Source organism: Colletotrichum fioriniae (assembly GCF_027942845.1).
Source record: "Colletotrichum fioriniae strain IMI 355084 chromosome Unknown scaffold_10, whole genome shotgun sequence".
Classification (NCBI taxonomy): domain Eukaryota; kingdom Fungi; phylum Ascomycota; class Sordariomycetes; order Glomerellales; family Glomerellaceae; genus Colletotrichum; species Colletotrichum fioriniae.
Window position 1 is genome coordinate 1,247,609 of NW_027076846.1, and position 19,441 is coordinate 1,267,049.

Below are 19,441 nucleotides of genomic sequence, written 5' to 3' on the forward strand. Positions count from 1 at the left end.
AGGGGCACGGGGCATGCGTGACATGTGTGGCAGCAGAATGTTTAAAAGATTAAAACACCACGAGGTAAGGTAGCCATGCAAGGGGCATGAGGGACAGATACAAGATGAACTGGTCCAGGGTACGTATAAAAGGTATGTACGGATACAAAAAGGGAGTATCAGAGGAAAAAGTGAAAGCCCACCTTGGAATCGCGACAGCTCGTGCAGGCTGTATTGCGCCGGATCCGGTTCGGCACTGGAGGGCTGGGCGAGGTATCCCTCTGTGCCGACGCGGGGCTCTTGAGCGGCGGGTCCATCAAGTTAAGGGTAGGGTGCGCGCGTGCGTGCGTGCGCTCTGCCTCCTTGTCAGGTTTAAACGCCTCTTTGTATGTTTAAATGAGCCGATTCTGGCGCAGTTGTGGGTGCTCGCTCTGATTGTCTGGCTCACTTGCTGGCAGCTGCTGTGGTTGTGTGAGTTGTTGATGGCAGAGGTGGAGAGGAGAGAAAGAGAAACTCGGCGCGGTTTCGGCAATGCAGAAGAAAGGTGAGGTGATGAGAAATGCTGGGAGAAGGCGCGCGACCGCAACCAGAGAAAGAGGAGACGATCACGTGCGCCTACCAAGTCCATTTCTGAAGGATTCAACGGCGGTCTTATCGCGGACATTGTCCGTACCTCATTCTATCTTAAGGTAAGCACTTTTAATCTGCGATCGAGCCAACATCGAAGCAAATGCCTTTCTTTCGATTCGCCATTTGAATCATCGCGAGAAGTTCATGGTGGTTTGCGACCAAGGCGACGAGTCAGACGCTCGTCGTGTAGCACACGACTTACTCAATACACACTTACCTAGACGCCACGTCCGAACACATGCTTTAGGCTGATGCATGCCGATGTTCATTGATCATGTAGGTAAGGCCAGGGGAGTATGAGGAAAGGTCAATCTATCTATCAATCAATCAAAATATTGAGCCAATGTTCCTTACCTTGTAGCCGTGTCAAGTATGTACCAAGCTCGGTCTTACCTTGCTGAGTCACCGAGGCGCAACGACCTTCGAAAGTTTGCAGCAAGCCTGGTCGTCGGAGAAAGCCCTCGGGTTTCTCAATAAATCAGGTCGATAGCCACTTTGGTCATCTTTGTGAATTCCCAGCCTAGAAACTTGTGTGTCATGAGGAAATGCCTACGAGACGATGGCCTGCTTCGTCTATATCAATGGCTACCCGGGCGTCGGCAAACTCACCATCGCCAACGCCCTCTCCAAACTCATCTCGCGTAGCCGCGTCTTCCACAACCATCTATTGATCGACCCTGTTGCCGCAATGCTCGACCGAGACAACACAGAGGCCTACAACGATCTGAGAACCACATTCCGCAGACATGCCCTAGACTCCATCGCCACGCATCCTGCGCTTGCGAACAAGACCTTCATCTTCACAGACGCGCGCGAGTCGGGTCTTCTCGGCAGCGAAGCGGCGCAAGATTACAAGGCGGCTGCTGAGAGAAGAGGCGTGCCGTTCATCTCGGTCGTGTTACATTGTGACGTGGATGAGAATGTCAGGAGACTTGGAGGCCGGAGACGTGCCGGGCTTGATGAGGCGGCTAGTAATACCAAGTTGACCGACGGTGAGATTCTGAGAAAGATTCGAGAGGAGGAAAGCATCTTTCAGTTTGCGGACGAAAACGAAATGTGTCTAGACGTCACAAGTCTGGAGCCTGATCATTCTGCGCTCCTGATTTTACAACACGTGAGCACAGTTCACTATCGTCTTGATAAAGACAGCTGAAGGTCATGTCTCATGAACACCACCTACTTTCATCGCCAACCTAATCCAGCATTACAGTTTTCATATTCTCATCAAAGTATCTGGAAAGATCCCACAATACTCTTCATAATCATTCATGAAATGGCGTCAAAGATTGGAAATTATCATCCTCGACATCACGTCCACTTCCTCTCACAGCTTCCGATCCACATACCCCAACCCAGAACCTTGCCCTGGATAGCTCCGGCGACCTGTTCCCTGGTAGCCCGGGCCTCCAGCATCGTCCTATCCAGTGGCTCGCTTAGGGCCACAATTTGGAAGAAATCTGCCGGCGGTCAATCTCGCCGATCTATCCGAATGCAAGAGAAATCAAGACTCACATCTGTGGGTACCGTGGTTCATAAGAGGCCGCGGGGGGACATATACGCCCTCCCTCCGTCCCTTGCCCCAGTGAAACCCTCCCTTTAGCAGAGATTTGCTCTCATCCTCAATCTCAAAGTCTTTCGGGTTCACCTGTTTCTTCTCAGGAGCGATGCCACCGTATACACTACAATCACTAAGTCAGCATTTTCCTCTCTCTGAAATGCGTGTGACTCACCCGTGGCAGATGGGCGTCGGCAGGGGCGCGTCAGGATCTTCGACCACGATGAGCCATTCCTTGACCTTTGACTCGAGGTCCAGCGGCGCGGACCACGAGAGGGCGGGAATACGGCCGCCTCCTTCTGTGATATACTCCGGGCCCAAGGTAGCCGGAGACGCACCGCAGTCTGGGGAGGTGACGGTGATGGTCTGCTCCGAATGGGATGCGAAGGCGGGGGACGTATAGAACGACTTGGCGTCGTGGGCGCGGGAGTTTTTGAGGAGCCAGCTCAGGGTCACTTCGACGTACGGATTCATTCTGACGGATGTGAGGATCCTTTGATTTACAGTACAATCATGTGTATAGTTGACTGGTAGCTTCTTGTGTTGTTTTATGAAAACGTGGCTGTAGCGATGAGGTCAGATGAGATGAGACAGAAGAGGGGGGATATGAATCTCATATATCGACCGTTCTCAAGAACCATGATTAAGCTTGTTTCCGCAACCCGAAACGCTTATTACGGTATGTCCATGCTTATCTCCAGCCTAGCGGACGCGATGCCAGGCTTCAGACGGTCTTACAAGCCTCAAGCCCGGGTGGCTTAGACTTGTATGATTTCGGTGCCGGTTCGGTCATCACTCGGCCGATCAATCAGTCGTCAAGGAATTAACGTCTGGACTTAGTACAGAAATCTCCCATTCTCTCTTCTTTTCTCTCTCTTTTTCTTTTTTTATGAGACTCAACCGCATGCCGAATGACATTCAGTACTTCACCAAGTAAGAATGTGGTGAGTTACTCACAATGCAGGGAAGAGAAGTGAGACTCTGAAGAGGATCAATGCAGGGATCCTCCTCGTGTGCTTCCGGCTTGGCAGTGCTTAACGGCTTTAAGTGGTCCACCACCCCTGTAGACGGACGCCGCGCCACGTGTGGCTTGAAGTGGCCCAGGTACGGACATTTCCCGCGTGGTGGGTAAAGATCATGCGGAAAGCAACCGCAAAGGACTGTCCGTTTCAATAGCATCAACATCAACTACAACAACAATTATTTTAATTGTCGCAATCATTGGCAACGATGATTCTACAAGAAATTCACCGCAGCCTCTTGAGGAACACAAAGAGCGCTGCTTCCGGGCTATCCAGACTCTCCGCAAACATGTCATCGACACGCCCCTATTCGTCATCACGGTCATTTCCCGCGCTCTACGTCCGCGGCGGAACGTCTAACGGTCTCGTCATCCATAGACACAACCTCCCGCCAGAAAGCGAATGGCACAAAGTACTGCCTGCCGCCATGGGCTCGCCAGACCTTTATGGTCGCCAGCTCAACGGAATGGGCTCGGGCATCTCATCAACGTCCAAAATCGTCGTACTGTCTCCGCCCTCTCGCCCCGATGTTGACGTGGACTACACCTTTGTTCAAGTTGGCATCAAGGACGGCAGTCTGGACATGGCAGGCAACTGCGGAAACCTCTCCTCGGCAGTCGGACCCATGAGCCTGGACGAAGGTCTCATCTCGAACCCGCGCCTCGAACAAGGGGCCGACGGCCAGACGTTCGCTACCGTGCGCATCTTCAACACCAACACGTCAAAAGTCATCTCATCGCGCTTCAGAGTCGTCGTTGATGGGATCAACTCACCGAAATACGCATCCGAAGGTGCCTACATCATGGACGGCGTCCCCGGCACCGCCTCCCCCATCACTCTAAGCTTCCTGGACCCGGCCGGCGCCAAGACAGGCAAGGCTCTCCCCACGGGCAACGCCCGCGACTGGCTCCTTCTCCCGGACGCGAGCACAATCCAGGCCTCGCTCGTAGACGTCAGCAACCCGGGCGTCTTTGTCCGCGCCGCCGACCTGGGAATCCCCTCGCCAGAAGACCTCACGCCACAGGCCGTCGAGGCGGATGCCAAGCTCAAGGCCAAGCTGGACGGGATCCGGCGCGCAGGGGCGTCTATGATGGGACTGAACCCGGATGTGGAGAGCGTGCCCAAGATCGTGCTGCTCTTCTCCGAGACGCGCGCGGATGACGTCGATATCAGATGCCTTGCGCTGTCCATGGGCCAGGCGCACAAGGCTGTGCCGTTGACGCTTGCGCTGTGTCTCGGGGCTGCTAGTCAGTTGCCTGGCACGATACCGGCGGAGCTCATTGGTGGCCGTGCTAAGGAGTCTGTCGTTATTGGGCATCCGAGCGGTAAGGTTGATATTGGGGCCACGTTCGACAAGGGCAAGATTGTGTCGGCTAACCTTCGCCGCACGGCTCGGGTGCTGATGAAGGGCGAGGTGTTTTACTAGCAACGCGCAAGAGACTGTTGCCTCGAGTCTCCTCCGCCGATACCAAATGCAGTCGCACTATAGATCCTACGCATATCTGCCACGGCTAGGGTAGACTGTTGAACCTAGAGTGAGGGGTTCTAGGAACGCATAGTCTTACTCACAAGTAGGGTAGCATCTCGAGTGCCCTCTGGAATCAAGTAGGTCAAGATGGAAACTTCTAGCACACAATCAGCGCCCTCGTCGAGTGCTAGCTCTGACCTGCCCTGTCGAAGAGATCGTGAGCGCAATGTTCCACGAAAAGAGAACTTCATCAACGCTGGGATGCGATATTACAGCGATTGTCACCGAGATGACATACCCCCGCGGCGCTTATGAGATCTGGAGCAAGAGCAGAGCAGATCCCGCGCCCCCCGCAGGCCCTTTGCGTTTCCTCCCACCTCACTCAAGAGTGCTAAGTCTGGAAGCCAGCGCTCATCTCAAAAGCTTATAGGGGATCGTTTGGCAAGGGTCTTTGATGGCACCACAGCACTGCTTCTGGTCGTGGCTACTATCTTAGGATAAACTCAGTCTGGTAGAACTGGGCTCCGATTTGATAATGCAAAGCTACGCCCCCTTCACTACATCTGAAAAAGTCCCTTACCTACTTATAGACATGATAGATGTCAAGTAACATGTGACAGCCGTGCCTGGTACGAGGGGGCACTAAACAGCTGTAGGGACTGGATGGGCAAAGGGACATGAGAACTAGCATCGCCAGGGCACAAGCGACAGCACATTCTTCGGCCTATGTTTACTGGCATGGCCAACGATTTGCTGTTGATTATTTCCGTGCAACAAGAGCGTGCGATAGACTAAAAAAAAAAAACTGCCTTGACGCCGGCAGCACCTATCTCAGGGTACACACAAATTTCCTTTACATAACTCCATCATAGCCGAGTCTTTGAATGGATGATGAACTGGCAAAAGAACGTGCCAGTTCGGCGGGTCATCCGTGCCCGGTTCCGGAATCCACGCCATCCTCAGGAACCCCGATTCGATTTTCATTACGATGTTCCTGCCAACAGTGGGACGAGAGATGTCCAAGTTATACGGCGCTTCTGCCTCTTCAAGGGGTCGCCATGTACTTTTGCTATAAACATGGTTGTACTTTTCGTCTTTTCCTGTTTCTGGAGGGTTCTCGTGCAATGGCTCGAGCCAGGCAAAGCTTTGTGGTTCGTACTTATTCTTAACGTCATTTCTGATGTGTAGAATCATGATTGGCCTGCGGTCTTTCTCGCGATGCTTGATCTGGAGTGCATAATTTTCCCCATACGCAGGTAGTGGTGCCCATACGCCCAATTGGCCGACAGAATTCCATTTTTCTCCGGCATACGGCTTGTCTCCGGAATCTTCTGGAAACCTAGGCATAGCCCCGGACGTTTCTTTCACAGATTCATCTTTGAATGGAGGCTGAAACATTCTGGCAAAGGCGCGGCGATTCGAGTAAATGTTGGATGTGTTGGTTTGGGATTGTGAATCGTGTTTTGGGTGGTGGAATCTCGCTGGATAGGATACTTGGCCCCTATGTCATGCTGCTTATATAGGTATATTTCCTAGCTGTTTTGACGGCTTTACCTTTTGAAGCAGCATCCTGGATTGTAGGATAACCGCATGATATTGACGATGAACATGGTTGAGATGGCGCTACCTCGTATCAAAGGACCCCATAGTTGTGGAACAGCCACCGTCTCTCCTCAAGGACGCGGGTGACCACTCTCTTGTGTCTTAAGAATAAGCAGTCAGCATGTTACGAGAGATAAGATGCATTCAAAAACACAGAGCAAGAGTAGAGAATGGTTTGGGAAAAGGAGGTAGCCGCCTATGCCAAGGACAGCAAGATGAAGCATCAAACTGAAAGGCGATGATCCACACTGCATGTCTGTTGTTCCATTTCCTTAGCCGCTGAGGCGCGTTCTTATTGCCATGGGCCGGCATATCAGATCCTCTTAGAAGCGAAAATCAAGAGCTTAGCACCGTTTTCAATGAACAATCTCTTTATGATTGATTCGGCGCTACCCTCAAACAAATGACTGGAAGAAGTTTGTAATGACATTGCTTCTGAATGGGGTGTGATGGAGCGTTGTCCTAAGCCGACTCAGGAGACAGAGTTGCAGCTCGTCACCACAAACCATCTCATCTCCAAAGATGAACGTGTGTGTTCTTACATGCAACGTATTATTCAAGGAGATAACGTGGATTCAAAGCAGTCATGAAATTGAGAGTTTAGTATAGGTAGGTACTGAAAAGATGGAAAACCCGACGTGTCTCTCCCGAGGCCACATAAAAGCGAAACTTAGCGAGCACGAAGTAGCCACCGCCAATAATGGTGGCATTCCGATCATACAAGTCTAGCCTTGGCTGGCCGAACTTAGGAGACTAGTCATATCACGAGCCTCACTCTGTGCCCGCAAAAGGGGCCATGTTCTCCTCGTGATTCGGCACCTTCACGTTCTCTTAATGTGCCGGCAACTGCCGGTTCAAGGATTGTCTGTTCATGGCGGTGAACATTGAATAAGTCACACTTTTTTCTCATCAATGGATAGCAGACCTGTGTAACAGCAATTTTGCCTAAGAAACGCGGGCGACCATTGATATTCAGTATACCTCACCCAACCTTTGTTAAAGAGGTATTCGTACTGATATCGTGCACAAAGACCAAAATGTATCATGTGAAGTTATCTGACGTCTACCGCCCTCGCCAAGGATGGCTAGATGAAGCGCTAAGGTCCATAGTAAAACGCCTGTATCACACGTCCGCTGCTCTGAGTCTTGAGTAGTGGTCGATTCGCGTGTCAAATTGACTTGAGCGAAGCGTCTATGCAGAAACACTGAATTGTTGATTCCTAAACGCTATGGATAAGTCCACTGACCGGAAGCGGCCTCCATAAGAGGGGAAGCCGCCGCGGGATCGAGAAAGCTCCTCCGAGGGCTATTCACATCATCACCTGTGATATTCTCTTCGTGACTTGTTCAGTGTTTTCCTAGAAAAATTTGATAGAAAGAGGATGCTACAGGGCTGATAGTGTCAGCCATGATGGGGTCATTTGAAGCCAATGTAGGGGGGGGACTTTGTATACGGACCTTCATCTTTTCATCTGGCATATTTAGTGGCTTTCGAGGCATTCTTAAACGATCGCAAGCCACTTCGGAACATTCAACTCGTAAATAGGCTTTTTCAAGATTTCCATGGTCTAGTGTACCGTCGACACCGCTTCAGTACGAACGTCAATATTTCAGGCGGTCAGAGTGACGCGGTAGATGGTCGTAGTATAAGTTGGACGTGAATCTAAGGTAGAGCCGAACTCACAGCCCTTTTACCCTAGCCTCGCTCACAACACTTGTCTTGCTCGTCACCAAGATCCCAACCTCGGAGCCCGAAGCATCGTCCCCTCTCCCCTTGAAGTCCCTCGCCACGCTATCCTCTGACGGGTTCCCGCTAGCCACCATGACGGCCACGTTATGCCTCTTCTCTCGCAACCTATCCAGCTCCAAATCGTCGTCGTCGTCGCTGTGCGTCGAGTGCATCTGGCTAAACCTGCCCCCCCCGGCTCTGGAGAGTTTCGACCCGAGAAGCCCGGATTGGCCAATCGTCTGGAGGGTGTTCGGCTTCGCAGAGGCGGCTCCCGCTCCGCCGGATCTCGTTGTGGCACCGCGTGTGCCGCGTAGGGACCAGAAGCGGCCGACGGTGGCATCGAATATGGGTTTCAGGAGGGGACTGCTCGAGACTATGATGGCGACGCCGGGTTCGAGTGTTCCCATCAACACGACGCCGACTTGGGAGTAGGTCACGTCCGTGAAATCCATTGTCAGGACGTTCTTCAATCGTAGGGCGGCGAATATCATGGTTCTGTAAATATGCGCAGGGCTATCGTCAGCTGTTTATGTCACGGCATGACTGATTTGAGATAACTGAAGCTGGGGGAAGGGGTTTCCCTTACAGAGCGCCAGCGCCAAAGATGATGTATAAAGCCACCTTGTGCGGCCACCGCAGTTGCAGGTTATACACCATCGGTATCGGCAGCACGAGAATGATGAGGTCCGTCGCGAGGTCAAAGTAGCCCACGGCGGCAAAGGCTGCGTTCTGGTCGCCGCACTTACCGCCGGGCGTTGCCGGGTTCCAGTTCATGGCCACGGGCTGGCAGATGAAGATGCCGATGAGGATGGTGAAGAGCATCCAGCAGACGCAGAGGCCCGTGGTGATGCGCGCGGCGATCTTGAAGCCCCGCACGAAGAAGACGCGCTGGAGCATGAGGGTAATGCCGATCTTGATGAAGCCGAGGCAGATGGCGAAGAGGGTCTGGACACCGTATGCGGCCTGTTTTCTCCCCGAGAGGCGTGTTGTTAGTTGGGGTTTTCCCAAGAAGCAAAAGAGGTATAATCAGGGGTAGGATTGGGATATGTTTGTAGGCTGACCTTTGACATGCGTTCGACGTGATATGGCTGTAGGGTCAAGTAGTGATGCCCGGTTCCCCCAAGGTAAACCACTAGGACCGCCGATTAGTATCAGTCAACTCGGGAGAATTTAGTGATCCAACTTACTGACAAAATTGCAGGCTACAAGCCCATAAAAGGCGATCTACTGTGTTGTCAATACATCTGAAAGACGACTTGCAGCCACGAAGTCTCCTACTAGAGCAACAACAGTCAAGAAATCCTCAATGGTAAACGACTGTCCCTTCTTCCGCCGACTGTATAGCCTCATCCCCGTCCATAATGTTGTGGCGAACGTCAGCAGCACGTTGACGACGACAATGGGAACCGCCCGGTCGGAAAGGGGCACGATCTCGGTCTGGATGACATCCTCGGGCTGAACGGTAGCATTCGTCGGCACGGCTAGACGAGCAAAAAGCGCACTGCTGACACTCATCATGGATTTGTGTCGGGTGTCGTCTCACACAACGGGGCGGATATGGTGGCTGGAGATTCTGGTCTTCAACTACCGCAGACGTCGCACTAGACAAGACGGGGAGCCTTATGGCTTAACATATTCGTCAACCTCCTTTCCGCAGCGGCATAGCGGGTGATCCACATTCTTCAAGCGGACAGAACATATGCATGATCGAGTCAAGACACAGGTTCTGGCCGTACGAAGGGGGGGAAAAGCAAAGACCTGCCTGACAGGGGCGTCCAACAGGCCTCGTCTTGGGCACCCCCGAAACCAACCCAGGTTCTGGTCATGGCTCACCGGCCGATGGGCCATGTGGGAGGCGGGCGCACTGGGATCCCGCGTGGCAATGATGAGATATCACAAATTCATGATAACGCAAGAGGTCTACTATGTCATGGGGCGAGGGAATTCCCACATGGTGATACGATTTTGCGATATAAAGATCGAGAGGTCCCTCGGACTTCCTATGCTTGCACTTTGCATGAAGCTGGGATGTTGAAATAGGGCCCGCTCCAAAAGTGCTATGGAGCCGCGCTAGTCTGAGTGAAGAAGACAGACATGTCGAGTTATCTCAAACCAACGAGACTATGTTTGAAGAAGAATAAGGATACTAGACACTAGTTCTTTCGTCTACTGACGAAGTCGGAATATGCTTACGGCTTCCATAGAGTTGCAGTAGACCCATTGCATATCGTAAACTCAGTTTACGACGATCGACCAGCCAAGTCCCATCATCACAATAACCCTATCCGTGGACCGCGTCGTAGGGAACAGGGGATGACGAACCGCAGAACAAGTGGTCTCTGCATTCGGTAACCTGGTCCGAAAGAAACCCCACAACTCCGGATCCTTGAACATTCAACGCCACTCAATCGACTCATGAGCCCACTCAGAGGCCTCTGTCAGCTAGTCAGGAACCTAGTCAGAGGATAACGACAGAGCCTGGCCCGGAAAGGTTCCCCGTGGAGGAGGAATATTGGTGGATCCCTTCAACGGGAGGGCAATGGGGGAGGACCTCTTGATCTGTCGATGTCGCTCACCCGCCGTACCCGAGCCACTTTCTGGCCCTGGCCTTTTTGCGATGCGATATCGAAATGTCCAAGATTGCGCCGAGTTCCACATGGCAATAGTCCCGCAACGGCCGCAAAACGGAGCCTCGGAGGACGATGCTGACTGACGATGTGTGCGTGATATCCTCCCGATGCGTCTGCTCATAAAAGAAAGCGGTTGCGGCGTCTGTCCGGTTCGTGTGTGTGAGGTCTTCTCCCTTTTCCCCTATACTACGCCCGATTCTCTCTGCATTGCTTTCTGCAACGGCTCGTCACACACTCTGCAGTCCCAGCCTCCCGGTTCCAGATCTGCAGCATTAATCACACTTGCGCCAAGTTTTCCCTTTTCAGAATCTTTGCGTGAAATCTTGTTTTACGTGCCGCTGCCCTGCATACCGACACACGAACCAGGAAATCATGCTACCAACCGACGTCTGGGACTACATCGTTGTCGGCGGCGGCCTCGCCGGCTCCGTTGTTTCGAGCCGCCTGTTGGCGCTCAACAACACGGCCAAAATCCTCGTCATCGAGGCTGGGCCCAGTGCTGCTGGCCGGACGGACATTCTCTACGTCAACTCGACCAACCTGATCGCGGGCGACTTTGACTGGAACTACTACTCCACGCCGCAGTCTCAGCTCAACAACCGCACCATTCAGAGCGCTGCCGGGAAGGGTCTCGGCGGCGGCTCCCTCATCAACACATGTAAGTCATCCCTCCATGGTGGAAATGGGCGTCCAAAAAATGTTGACTCCATTGCTCAGGTGGATGGATGCGTGGTGCCCGCATCGACTACGACGAGTGGGCCGAACTGGCCAACGACTCCCGCTGGAGCTACGACAGCCAGCTGCCGTTCTTTAAGCGTTCCGAGGCGTACTGGACCGACGTCAACGCCGACGAGCACGGGTACGACGGACCCCTCAAGGTCGAGGTGCCCTCGGCCACGGGCCGCGTCTACCCCCTGAGAGACGCCGTCTACGCCTCGTACGAGTCCGTCGGCGTCAAGGCACTCCCGGGTCTGGACGCCAACGCCGGCCAGAACCTCGGGTTTGGCGAGATCGCAGAGAACCGCCGCAACGGCGTCCGCCAGATCGCGTCAGAGTACTACCCCCTCGACGGCGTCACGGTCGTGACGGATACGCTCGTCGAGAAGATCCTCCTTCGCAGCGACAACAGCTCTAGCGCCAGTGCCGGTGCTCTTGTGGCAACTGGCGTCCGCCTCGCCAACGGCACGGAGATCCTCGGCAAGGAGATCATCGCCGCCGCCGGCGCCTACCGCACGCCGCAGCTCTTATTGCTATCCGGCATCGGCCCATCCGACGAGCTCGCCAAGCACGGCATCGAAACCAAACTCGACGCGCCCGAAGTCGGCAAGAACTTTGCCGACCACGCCTTCTTCACCTACAACTGGCGCCTCTCCCCACAGTACCGCAACGCAACCGTCGACTCGGGCAACACTCTCTTCTTCCAGCCGCAATACGGCCTCGGCCAGCCCAACAATTTCGTCGCCTCCTTTGGCGTGGAAGACCAGGACGGCCTCGTCGCCGCCATCACAAAGGAAGAGGGCGTCGCGCCCGACCCGGCGACGCACCCGCTCCTCAAGAGCGAGCGCACCCTCATGGAGGGGTTCGTACTCTACGTCAACACGAACCCGGCGCTCCCTTCCAACAGCACCTACCTCACGACCGCCAACGTCGGTCTGCACCCTACAAGCCGCGGCTCCGTGACGCTCGCCTCCGCGGACCCGAGTGAGGCCCCGCTCATCGACCCCAACTTCTTCGCTTCCGAGGTCGATCGGTTCGTGTGGCGCGATTCGATCCGCCGGATGACGCGTATGATGATTGGCGGCGAGTCGCCTCTGAGCCAGGGGATCGTCGAGGCCGAGGCGCCGGCGGAGGGTTTGAAGCCGTTTACGCTTGAGTCGACGGACGAGGAGATTGAGGAGCGTATTCGTGCTTCCGTCATGTAAGTTTTGGATCCACTGTCCCTTTTATGCTATGCTGCGCATTTCAGCTGACACGCGCTTTTTCTTTTCAAAAGCGGCACGTACCATCCCATGGGCACATGCGCCATGGGCAAAGTTGTCGACAGCGATTTGCGCGTCAAAGGTGTCAGCAACCTCCGTGTTGTGGACGCTTCCGTGTTCCCGACCATCATCACGGCTCACATCCAGGCCGCGGTGTACGCCCTCGCCGAGCAGGCTGCCGAGATCATTGCTTTGTCGTAAGTTGAAGGACTCTCGTTTCTGACGTTGACGACATTATGCATGAAAATAAGAGAGGAGGCTCTATGAGTGGATGTACGGATACATACTAGTAGATAATGCTTAATTAATGACGATGTGAGGCACTTGTGCCGCTAACGCCGTGCCGTACCGTCGGCCCCACTTTCGGCCCGGGGCTGATTTACTCCCCGCATAGTGAGTGGGCTATCTAATCTGTCTAACCGTAGCTATGTCCGAGCCTGAACCTCCGATTGGAAACCAGTCTTCGAGTGAGAATAATGGACTACAATTCAGGCAGCAGCGGCAGAATGAAATTTTGATCAAAAGGCGAGACCAGCGCGGTGTCTTACATGAAAGTAAGGTACCTCAGGTAGGCAGGTCGAATTGTCCAGTGCCCTCTTTCCGCCGCCCCGCATTCACCCCTGAGACCATCAACCATCGACCATCGGCCTGTGGTGTTCTAGCTGCCTAAGTCTCAGCTATTTCATCACATGTTGGGGACGCTCATCACCTTACTCGCAACATAAAGACATCAACTTCGGCTCCCGATCGTCATTTGAAAGAGCAGGGGAAGAGAAGTAAGGAGAGACGCAATTGCTCCAGCTCAATCCGCCAGTAAGCATCAAGCTCAACTCACCAGAAAACCACCAACGCTCAACCACCTCACAACCACATCATCTTGTACCCAACATTCAAACCACCACTTCAACCATCACCACATCTTTTACCAACCACGAATACACCTAAAAACGAAAATGGCCTCAACAGCCCCCCCTCGCCTCTACTTCGCCTACGGCTCCAACCTCTCCCCAACCCAAATGTCCCTCCGCTGCCCCTGCCTCCACGCCCTCGGCCTAGCCCACCTCCCAGACCACACCTTCATCATAAACACCCGCCGCTACGCCAACGTCGTCCCCAATGGCCCCGTCAACCCCGCGGACCCCGCCGCCGCCGCCACAACCACGAATCCGGTCTCGTGCCCGGCCTCAGCTCCGCGGCCCCCGCTCCATCCTCGCCCCCCATCCCCGGCCGCGGCCTCGTTAGGCGTCTACGGCGTCCCCTACGCCCTCCCACCCCCAAGACGAAGCCACCCTCGACAGATGCGAAGGCGTGCCCCACGCCTACCAAAAACAACATCTCACCGTCAGCATCGTGAATCTCACCTCTGACGGCACCGCCATCAACCTCATCGCGGGCAGCAACGTGCCGGCACTAGTGTACGTCGACACCGCGAGGACCGAACCCTCGACGACGCCGTGGGCCGAGTACATTGACCGGATGAACCGCGGCGTCGACGAGGCGACGGAGAGGTTTAGGTTGCCGCGGGGTATGTTGATGAGGCCATCCGGGGTTATATCCCGGCTGCTGCTTCCGAGAACGAAAAAAGACGAGGCTGGTGTGCGGGAAGGGAAGAAGACCATCAAGGACCCTGTTTCTTGAAATTTCTTGAGTATTACCTTTGTGCATTCATTACGCCCTCGGATTGGGCGCCCCCCGAGGAACACTAGACAGAGAGCCAAAAGCTCAACGATCCGAATCTCACAAAGTCGGCAAACACACGCCCAAACCATTTCGATCCCCCTCAAAGATACGCAGATCCTACCCATCGTCATTACCAAACCCAAACACCCGGATCGTGGAGGCCGCCTCTTTTCCTTCCTACCATTCTCGTCATACATCAACACCTTAGAAAGGGGCAAGCGTAAGAGAATGAAAGAAAAAAAAGAAGCCAACCGCATGATTTCGTCGCAAAAATCCCCCAGGAAACACTTCAAAACCTCTTGGCACCAGCAAGAAACGCCTTGGCAAAAGCCCAACTAGGAACGGGTTGCTTGCCCCCCTTTCCAACCTTCTCTCCAAGAAGCGTGTGAACACTACTGGATTGTCCCCTTTTTTTACCCTTCAGGGGCCAGGCCAGGAGGTTGCGTACAGGCCTACAGCAGCAGTTGGAAACCGGACAGTCGGTATTCCGTGGTGAGAAAGTACTTCTTTTTTTAGAACCCAAATGAGACACACAGAGAAAAGAAAGAGAGACATATCAGATGAAGAGGAATGGAGCACGTGGTGGGTGCACAGTCCAGGGAACGAACTCGATTGGTGCGACTGGGTAGAGAGGCTGAACTGCACCAATACAGACGGGACCACGGCTGGAGATTAGGCTCATTGGATGTGATGAAGAAGTCAGTCAATACTATCATTGATGAGGTTTCTGGCTCTAGGTATCTCTTTGTAGTTCATGGCTCTACTCAACAGCTTCAGGCTGTTTATTGAATTCTCGACCGTCTCCTTCGTATCCTACTCCTCTCTTCCTCTCTCAACCTCCTCCAAAAGGAATGAGTGCTGTCTTGTGAATGCACATCCAAAACAAAACGCCTTGCTCGATGCAGATACATCAGCCATAATTCTTAAAAATCTTGTGTAAAACAGAAGGAACCCAAGAACGCCCTCGCAATGCAGTGCTATGAAGCCAGAAAGAAAATCGACCGTTTGAAACATTAAGCTCCACCAAAACCCATTCTAACAGAATGCAGTATGTTTGTTGTTTTGTGGTTTAGAAAAGATAGAGCGAGAACCCAGTCGCAAAGGCAACGAATCCCGCAAAGATGGAAGCCGCCAGTGGCGCCAACGACGGTGCGGCATTCTTTCCTCCGCGGACGATGCCGTCCGTAGCGGACACAGGGCTCGCGACGGCGACGGCAGACGGTACGGCGCTGCCGCCCTTGCCAATCTCGAGAACGTTTGTGCTCGTGGCGTTGAACTTGGTCTGCGCCAAAGAGACCTCGTTGTTGTCAATGTCGTAGACCACGTAGGCCGAGCGCAGGAACGTGTCGCCGAGGACGTTTGTGCCGTCGCCGGCGGGCGCGATGCCAAAGAGGCAGGCCTCGACGCCGTTGGAGAAGGACGTACGCTTGCCGGTGATGGCGACGAGGTCGAGCACGAGCTCGTCGATGGGGACCGTGATGGGCTGGCCCGAAAAGGTGAAGGTCATGTTGGAGCCCGAGTTGGCCGTGGAGCAGGGGATGAAGGCGACGCCCTCTTCTTGCTGGTAGACGGCCCCCACCATGGAGTAGATTGTCGTGGTCATGTCGTCGGGGAGGTACGTGAGACTGGAACCCGAGTCGAGGAGGACGGCCAGGGCCATGTTTTCGTCCAACGTCTTTGAGCCGAGCGTCACTTTTGTCAGGGTGATGAGGAACTCGGCGTAGCTGCCAGACTCCTTCTGGATGGGTACGGTCTTGAGCTCGCCCTCGAAACGCTCGGTGTCGACTCCGCCGAAAAGAATGTTTCCCTGGCTCGCGTCCAGATCGTTCAGCCACAAGCTGAAGGCGCTAGATTGGATGAGTCCCTGCGAGACCATCTTGGCGGGCAGGTTGTCGTAGGAAGCCAAACCGGCACGCCCAACCTGCACTTCGTTGACCTTGTATCCGACTCCTAGGATGCCTTGCGCCGATGAACTCGTGTAGCCGACACCGAACTGGAAGTCGGTCAAGGTAGATCCGCCGATGGTGAATTTATCCGTCACGTAATCTCCAGTCGCTCCCGAGCCGTCGACATAACTAATGTTGAACCAGCTTCCGACGTAATTGTAGGTGGACGAATCGTTGGCCGAGTAGGTGCCGGATACGGAGCATGGCGTGCCTTGACCTTTGCAGAGAGCCGAACTTGCTGTGTTAACCCAGAGATCACTACTTCCGGTGTCAAGGTGAAGTCGCATAGGCTGTGCTGGTGTTCCAAGAGAGCCGTTGACAAAATACAAAGTTTCCTTCGAAGTGTTAGAAATAGTACCGAAAAGACTTTGGTTATAGACCTACCAAGTTGTCCAAAGTCGCTTGCACCGAACCTCTCTTTCTCAACATGTCCCTCTTGTTGCGTGTGTACGGTATCGTCGCGCGGTGCAGATCCAACCCAACTACCCTTGGTGCGCTGCTCTCGCTCTTCCTGAGCACAAGTCCTTCCGTGGGTAGTAGTGAAGCCGCGAGGGCAATTAATGTTGTTGACCTCATCTTGAGTCTGTGTATGTGTGTATGTATAGCGAGTTGTACGGCTTTGAATTAGATCGATATCCAAGCTTCGAGTGACGACCGACCGCCAAGACAAGGTTGCCGGAAGGATGTAGATATAAGAGAATGGCGTCGTGCTATGAAGTCATTGATGGCGCAACACGGACGGTAGAGAGGAAACTAGAAGGATGAGAAAAAAGTAGTCGGTTGCGAAATTCCGGAGTTCGGTGAAGGCGACTACTCGCGGGGGGAGTGGGCTCGGTATACGGCACGGTGGGGAGAGGATTCGTCACCCGTGATGGTGGCGGAGCTTGCGTTGCTGATGAAGACGAGTTGGGGGCGGCGGCAGTGGTGAGCTGGCACCGGACCACCAAACCAGACTAGAGAGACGGGAAGGCGAAAGCAATGGCCTTCTCTTTCTTTTTTTTTCTTCTATTTTTTTGCTTTCGGCGCAACGCGTAGACGTAGTGAGTGGGAAAATCCGGCGATCCGGAGGATTTAAGAAAGTGAAAGTAGACTCGGAGTGTCTAGTGGTTACCAACTCGTGTAGGTAGCGGTCTTGGATGAGTAAGTTGCAGAATAGAGCAAAGCACGAGCAGAATAGTCCAATGCAATGGAAGCACAGAGGAAGCCAAAAGAGCAGAGCAGAGCCAAAAAGTGCGGTTGGACGAGAAAAGCAGGCCAAAAGATGAGATGCAAGTCTTTCTTTGTACCAAAAGTCAAAATTCTGGTCCCCCTCTGTTCTTGGAATAGAAACAGCAACAGCGCGGACCATGGGCAAGGCGGGAACTGACACTGCCAAGCGCCACAGTCTCGTCCAAAAGGTCTCACCCAGTCGCAGACTTGACTTCGTCGTCATGCTCGGCGGGGCACTGGACGGGTTGACGGGGGGGTTGCGGACAGGGTCCGGGGTTGAGCGTGTTTGGACGAGGCCGGGAGTAGCGAGTTGCTCCTCAAGGAGTCAAGAGAGACAGACTTGCAGCGTACTCCGTAGCAATAGACCACTTGGTCACGCTTACAGCGGAAGGCTTAGAAGGGTGAGAAGGAAGGGATGTCAACGGACGGAGCAGCGAATTGGTGCAAGATGGTTGGACAAGAAAGGGGAAGGCCGAACGGTCTCCAGACTTCCCAGCCCGGGACGACCCCGGGTCAAACCTTCTCAACGACAGGGTTGGGGGTTACTGGAATCACAGGTATCACAAGTATCATAGACTCTCTCTCTCACCACTGCCACTGGTAACAGGAAGGGAAGGCAAGGGAAAGGGAAGCTAGCGAGTGGTGAGAGCCATGTCAGGCGGAGTCGAAAAAGACGCGTGGCCGTGCTTGCAGCTTGCCCTTCTAAGCATCCCGTCCCCTTTATTCTGCGGTGCTCTGCCCTTTTTTCTGCAGTTTGCGTGGGCCGGTAGCCGTAGGTCCGTAGCCTGTAAGGAAAGACAACCCAGCCAGCCCCCTCTTGCTCCCACATTCCTCTCTTTCTTACGGAGTACAGTCTACAGGTACAGAGTTACACCTGCATTCTGAGTAGTCGGAGAAGGAAGAGCGCACAACAGCCGTGTGAGTGTCTCCTGCACCGCGGCTGCGCAAAAGAAGAGGGCGGTGCGGGTTGCGGGTTGCGGTCGTGCGGTTGCGTTGCGTTGCGTTGCAGCAGCTGGGCAGGGGGGGAAATGGCTGCATGTGAAACGCGAGCATCAATGTAACCCCCGACCAACAGCGAACCCTTTTCTGTCTCAGCTAGCGGAATATCAGACACGTTGGAACCAACATCGATCGCTACGGACTCACGGAGTACCTCTCTACGGATACCTCCTAGGCTTCTCACGACGCTCTGGTCAGCCAGGCGCCCTCGCTGCCACACCAATCTACGAATATGACTTGGGACTCGAGGCCAGCCGAGGAGGTGTTGTTTGTCTCGTTTCCAGATAAAATCAGACGTCCTCTCGGTCCGAGCCAGCATGGGGTAAGACGACGAACGCAGCAAGACACAAAAAAGAACTGTAACCTCTAAAATTGGTGATACTCGACACTCGACGCCTACACCTCCTTCACACCTTTACCCTTCACCCGGGTCTCACGATACAGAAAGAAGGGCTAGCACCGGCAACACGGTGCCGCCAGAGCCGCACCACTGATCAGTCCTTCAGAAAAGACTCCTGCTTGCGTCTCTTGACGTCGGAGATCGTAACATCACCAGCGCATGTTCGCTCATGGATTGCGCAACGCGCAACGCGGTGAGGAATCATCTGCTTCACAAAGTTCGCTTTAGCTGGCCGACAGACCCGATCGCGTGAATGCGTCCATCGCCACTCCGGGAATCCGGAAGAGCCCGTCCATCGAGCCTTGCCTTGCCTTGCCTTGCCTTAGGGTCAAATCGTCAATCGTCTAGACAGACTTCCATGACGGGGAAATAGGGCAATGGCGGGAACGGGAATTCAAAGGGAAAGAAAAAAAAGAGCTAAAAAGGAAGTGCCCGTCATCCAACCCACGCGCTTCGCCGCTTCGTCCAAACGCTTTCCCTTTCTTCCCCCACTCCATACCGATGCCGAGATCCGATGGCCCGGGATGTGGCGTGCGAGCAGCGTCCGGGCCAAGAGCACCAAGTCTTGAAGTCCCGGCGCTACTGCAAATGGTAGGCAAGACGTCCAGGAACT

General features: G+C 54.0%; 7 protein-coding genes across 7 annotated transcripts; 4 read left to right on the top strand and 3 right to left on the bottom strand.

The window, feature by feature from the left end:
• Nucleotides 1-1,168: 1,168 nt before the first annotated feature.
• N0V96_008394 (uncharacterized protein) lies at nucleotides 1,169-1,762 on the top strand (the record flags this gene model as incomplete). Its single annotated transcript, XM_053190010.2, has 1 exon — nucleotides 1,169-1,762. One exon carries the CDS (start codon nucleotides 1,169-1,171, stop codon nucleotides 1,760-1,762), a length of 594 nt encoding a protein of 197 aa, XP_053052432.2.
• A 348-nt stretch (nucleotides 1,763-2,110) lies between these two features.
• Nucleotides 2,111-2,638, bottom strand: N0V96_008395 (uncharacterized protein; the record flags this gene model as incomplete). The annotated part of the gene is made up of 2 exons (XM_053190011.1): nucleotides 2,111-2,288; nucleotides 2,340-2,638. 2 exons carry the CDS (start codon nucleotides 2,636-2,638, stop codon nucleotides 2,111-2,113), a joined length of 477 nt encoding a protein of 158 aa, XP_053052433.1.
• Nucleotides 2,639-3,475: 837 nt separating this feature from the next.
• On the top strand, nucleotides 3,476-4,612 carry N0V96_008396 (uncharacterized protein; the record flags this gene model as incomplete). Its single annotated transcript, XM_053190012.1, has 1 exon — nucleotides 3,476-4,612. One exon carries the CDS (start codon nucleotides 3,476-3,478, stop codon nucleotides 4,610-4,612), a length of 1,137 nt encoding a protein of 378 aa, XP_053052434.1.
• A 3,324-nt stretch (nucleotides 4,613-7,936) lies between these two features.
• Nucleotides 7,937-9,503, bottom strand: N0V96_008397 (uncharacterized protein; the record flags this gene model as incomplete). The annotated part of the gene is made up of 4 exons (XM_065758317.1): nucleotides 7,937-8,480; nucleotides 8,572-8,948; nucleotides 9,047-9,073; nucleotides 9,264-9,503. The coding sequence occupies 4 exons, from the start codon at nucleotides 9,501-9,503 to the stop codon at nucleotides 7,937-7,939; spliced, it is 1,188 nt and encodes a 395-aa protein (XP_065613072.1).
• A 1,484-nt stretch (nucleotides 9,504-10,987) lies between these two features.
• On the top strand, nucleotides 10,988-12,795 carry N0V96_008398 (uncharacterized protein; the record flags this gene model as incomplete). Its single annotated transcript, XM_053190014.1, has 3 exons — nucleotides 10,988-11,273; nucleotides 11,333-12,533; nucleotides 12,609-12,795. The coding sequence occupies 3 exons, from the start codon at nucleotides 10,988-10,990 to the stop codon at nucleotides 12,793-12,795; spliced, it is 1,674 nt and encodes a 557-aa protein (XP_053052436.1).
• Nucleotides 12,796-13,547: 752 nt separating this feature from the next.
• N0V96_008399 (uncharacterized protein) lies at nucleotides 13,548-14,232 on the top strand (the record flags this gene model as incomplete). Its single annotated transcript, XM_065758318.1, has 3 exons — nucleotides 13,548-13,763; nucleotides 13,837-14,119; nucleotides 14,180-14,232. 3 exons carry the CDS (start codon nucleotides 13,548-13,550, stop codon nucleotides 14,230-14,232), a joined length of 552 nt encoding a protein of 183 aa, XP_065613073.1.
• Nucleotides 14,233-15,343: 1,111 nt separating this feature from the next.
• N0V96_008400 (uncharacterized protein) lies at nucleotides 15,344-16,796 on the bottom strand (the record flags this gene model as incomplete). Its single annotated transcript, XM_053190016.2, has 2 exons — nucleotides 15,344-16,555; nucleotides 16,605-16,796. 2 exons carry the CDS (start codon nucleotides 16,794-16,796, stop codon nucleotides 15,344-15,346), a joined length of 1,404 nt encoding a protein of 467 aa, XP_053052438.1.
• Between the last annotated feature and the right edge of the window lie 2,645 nt (nucleotides 16,797-19,441).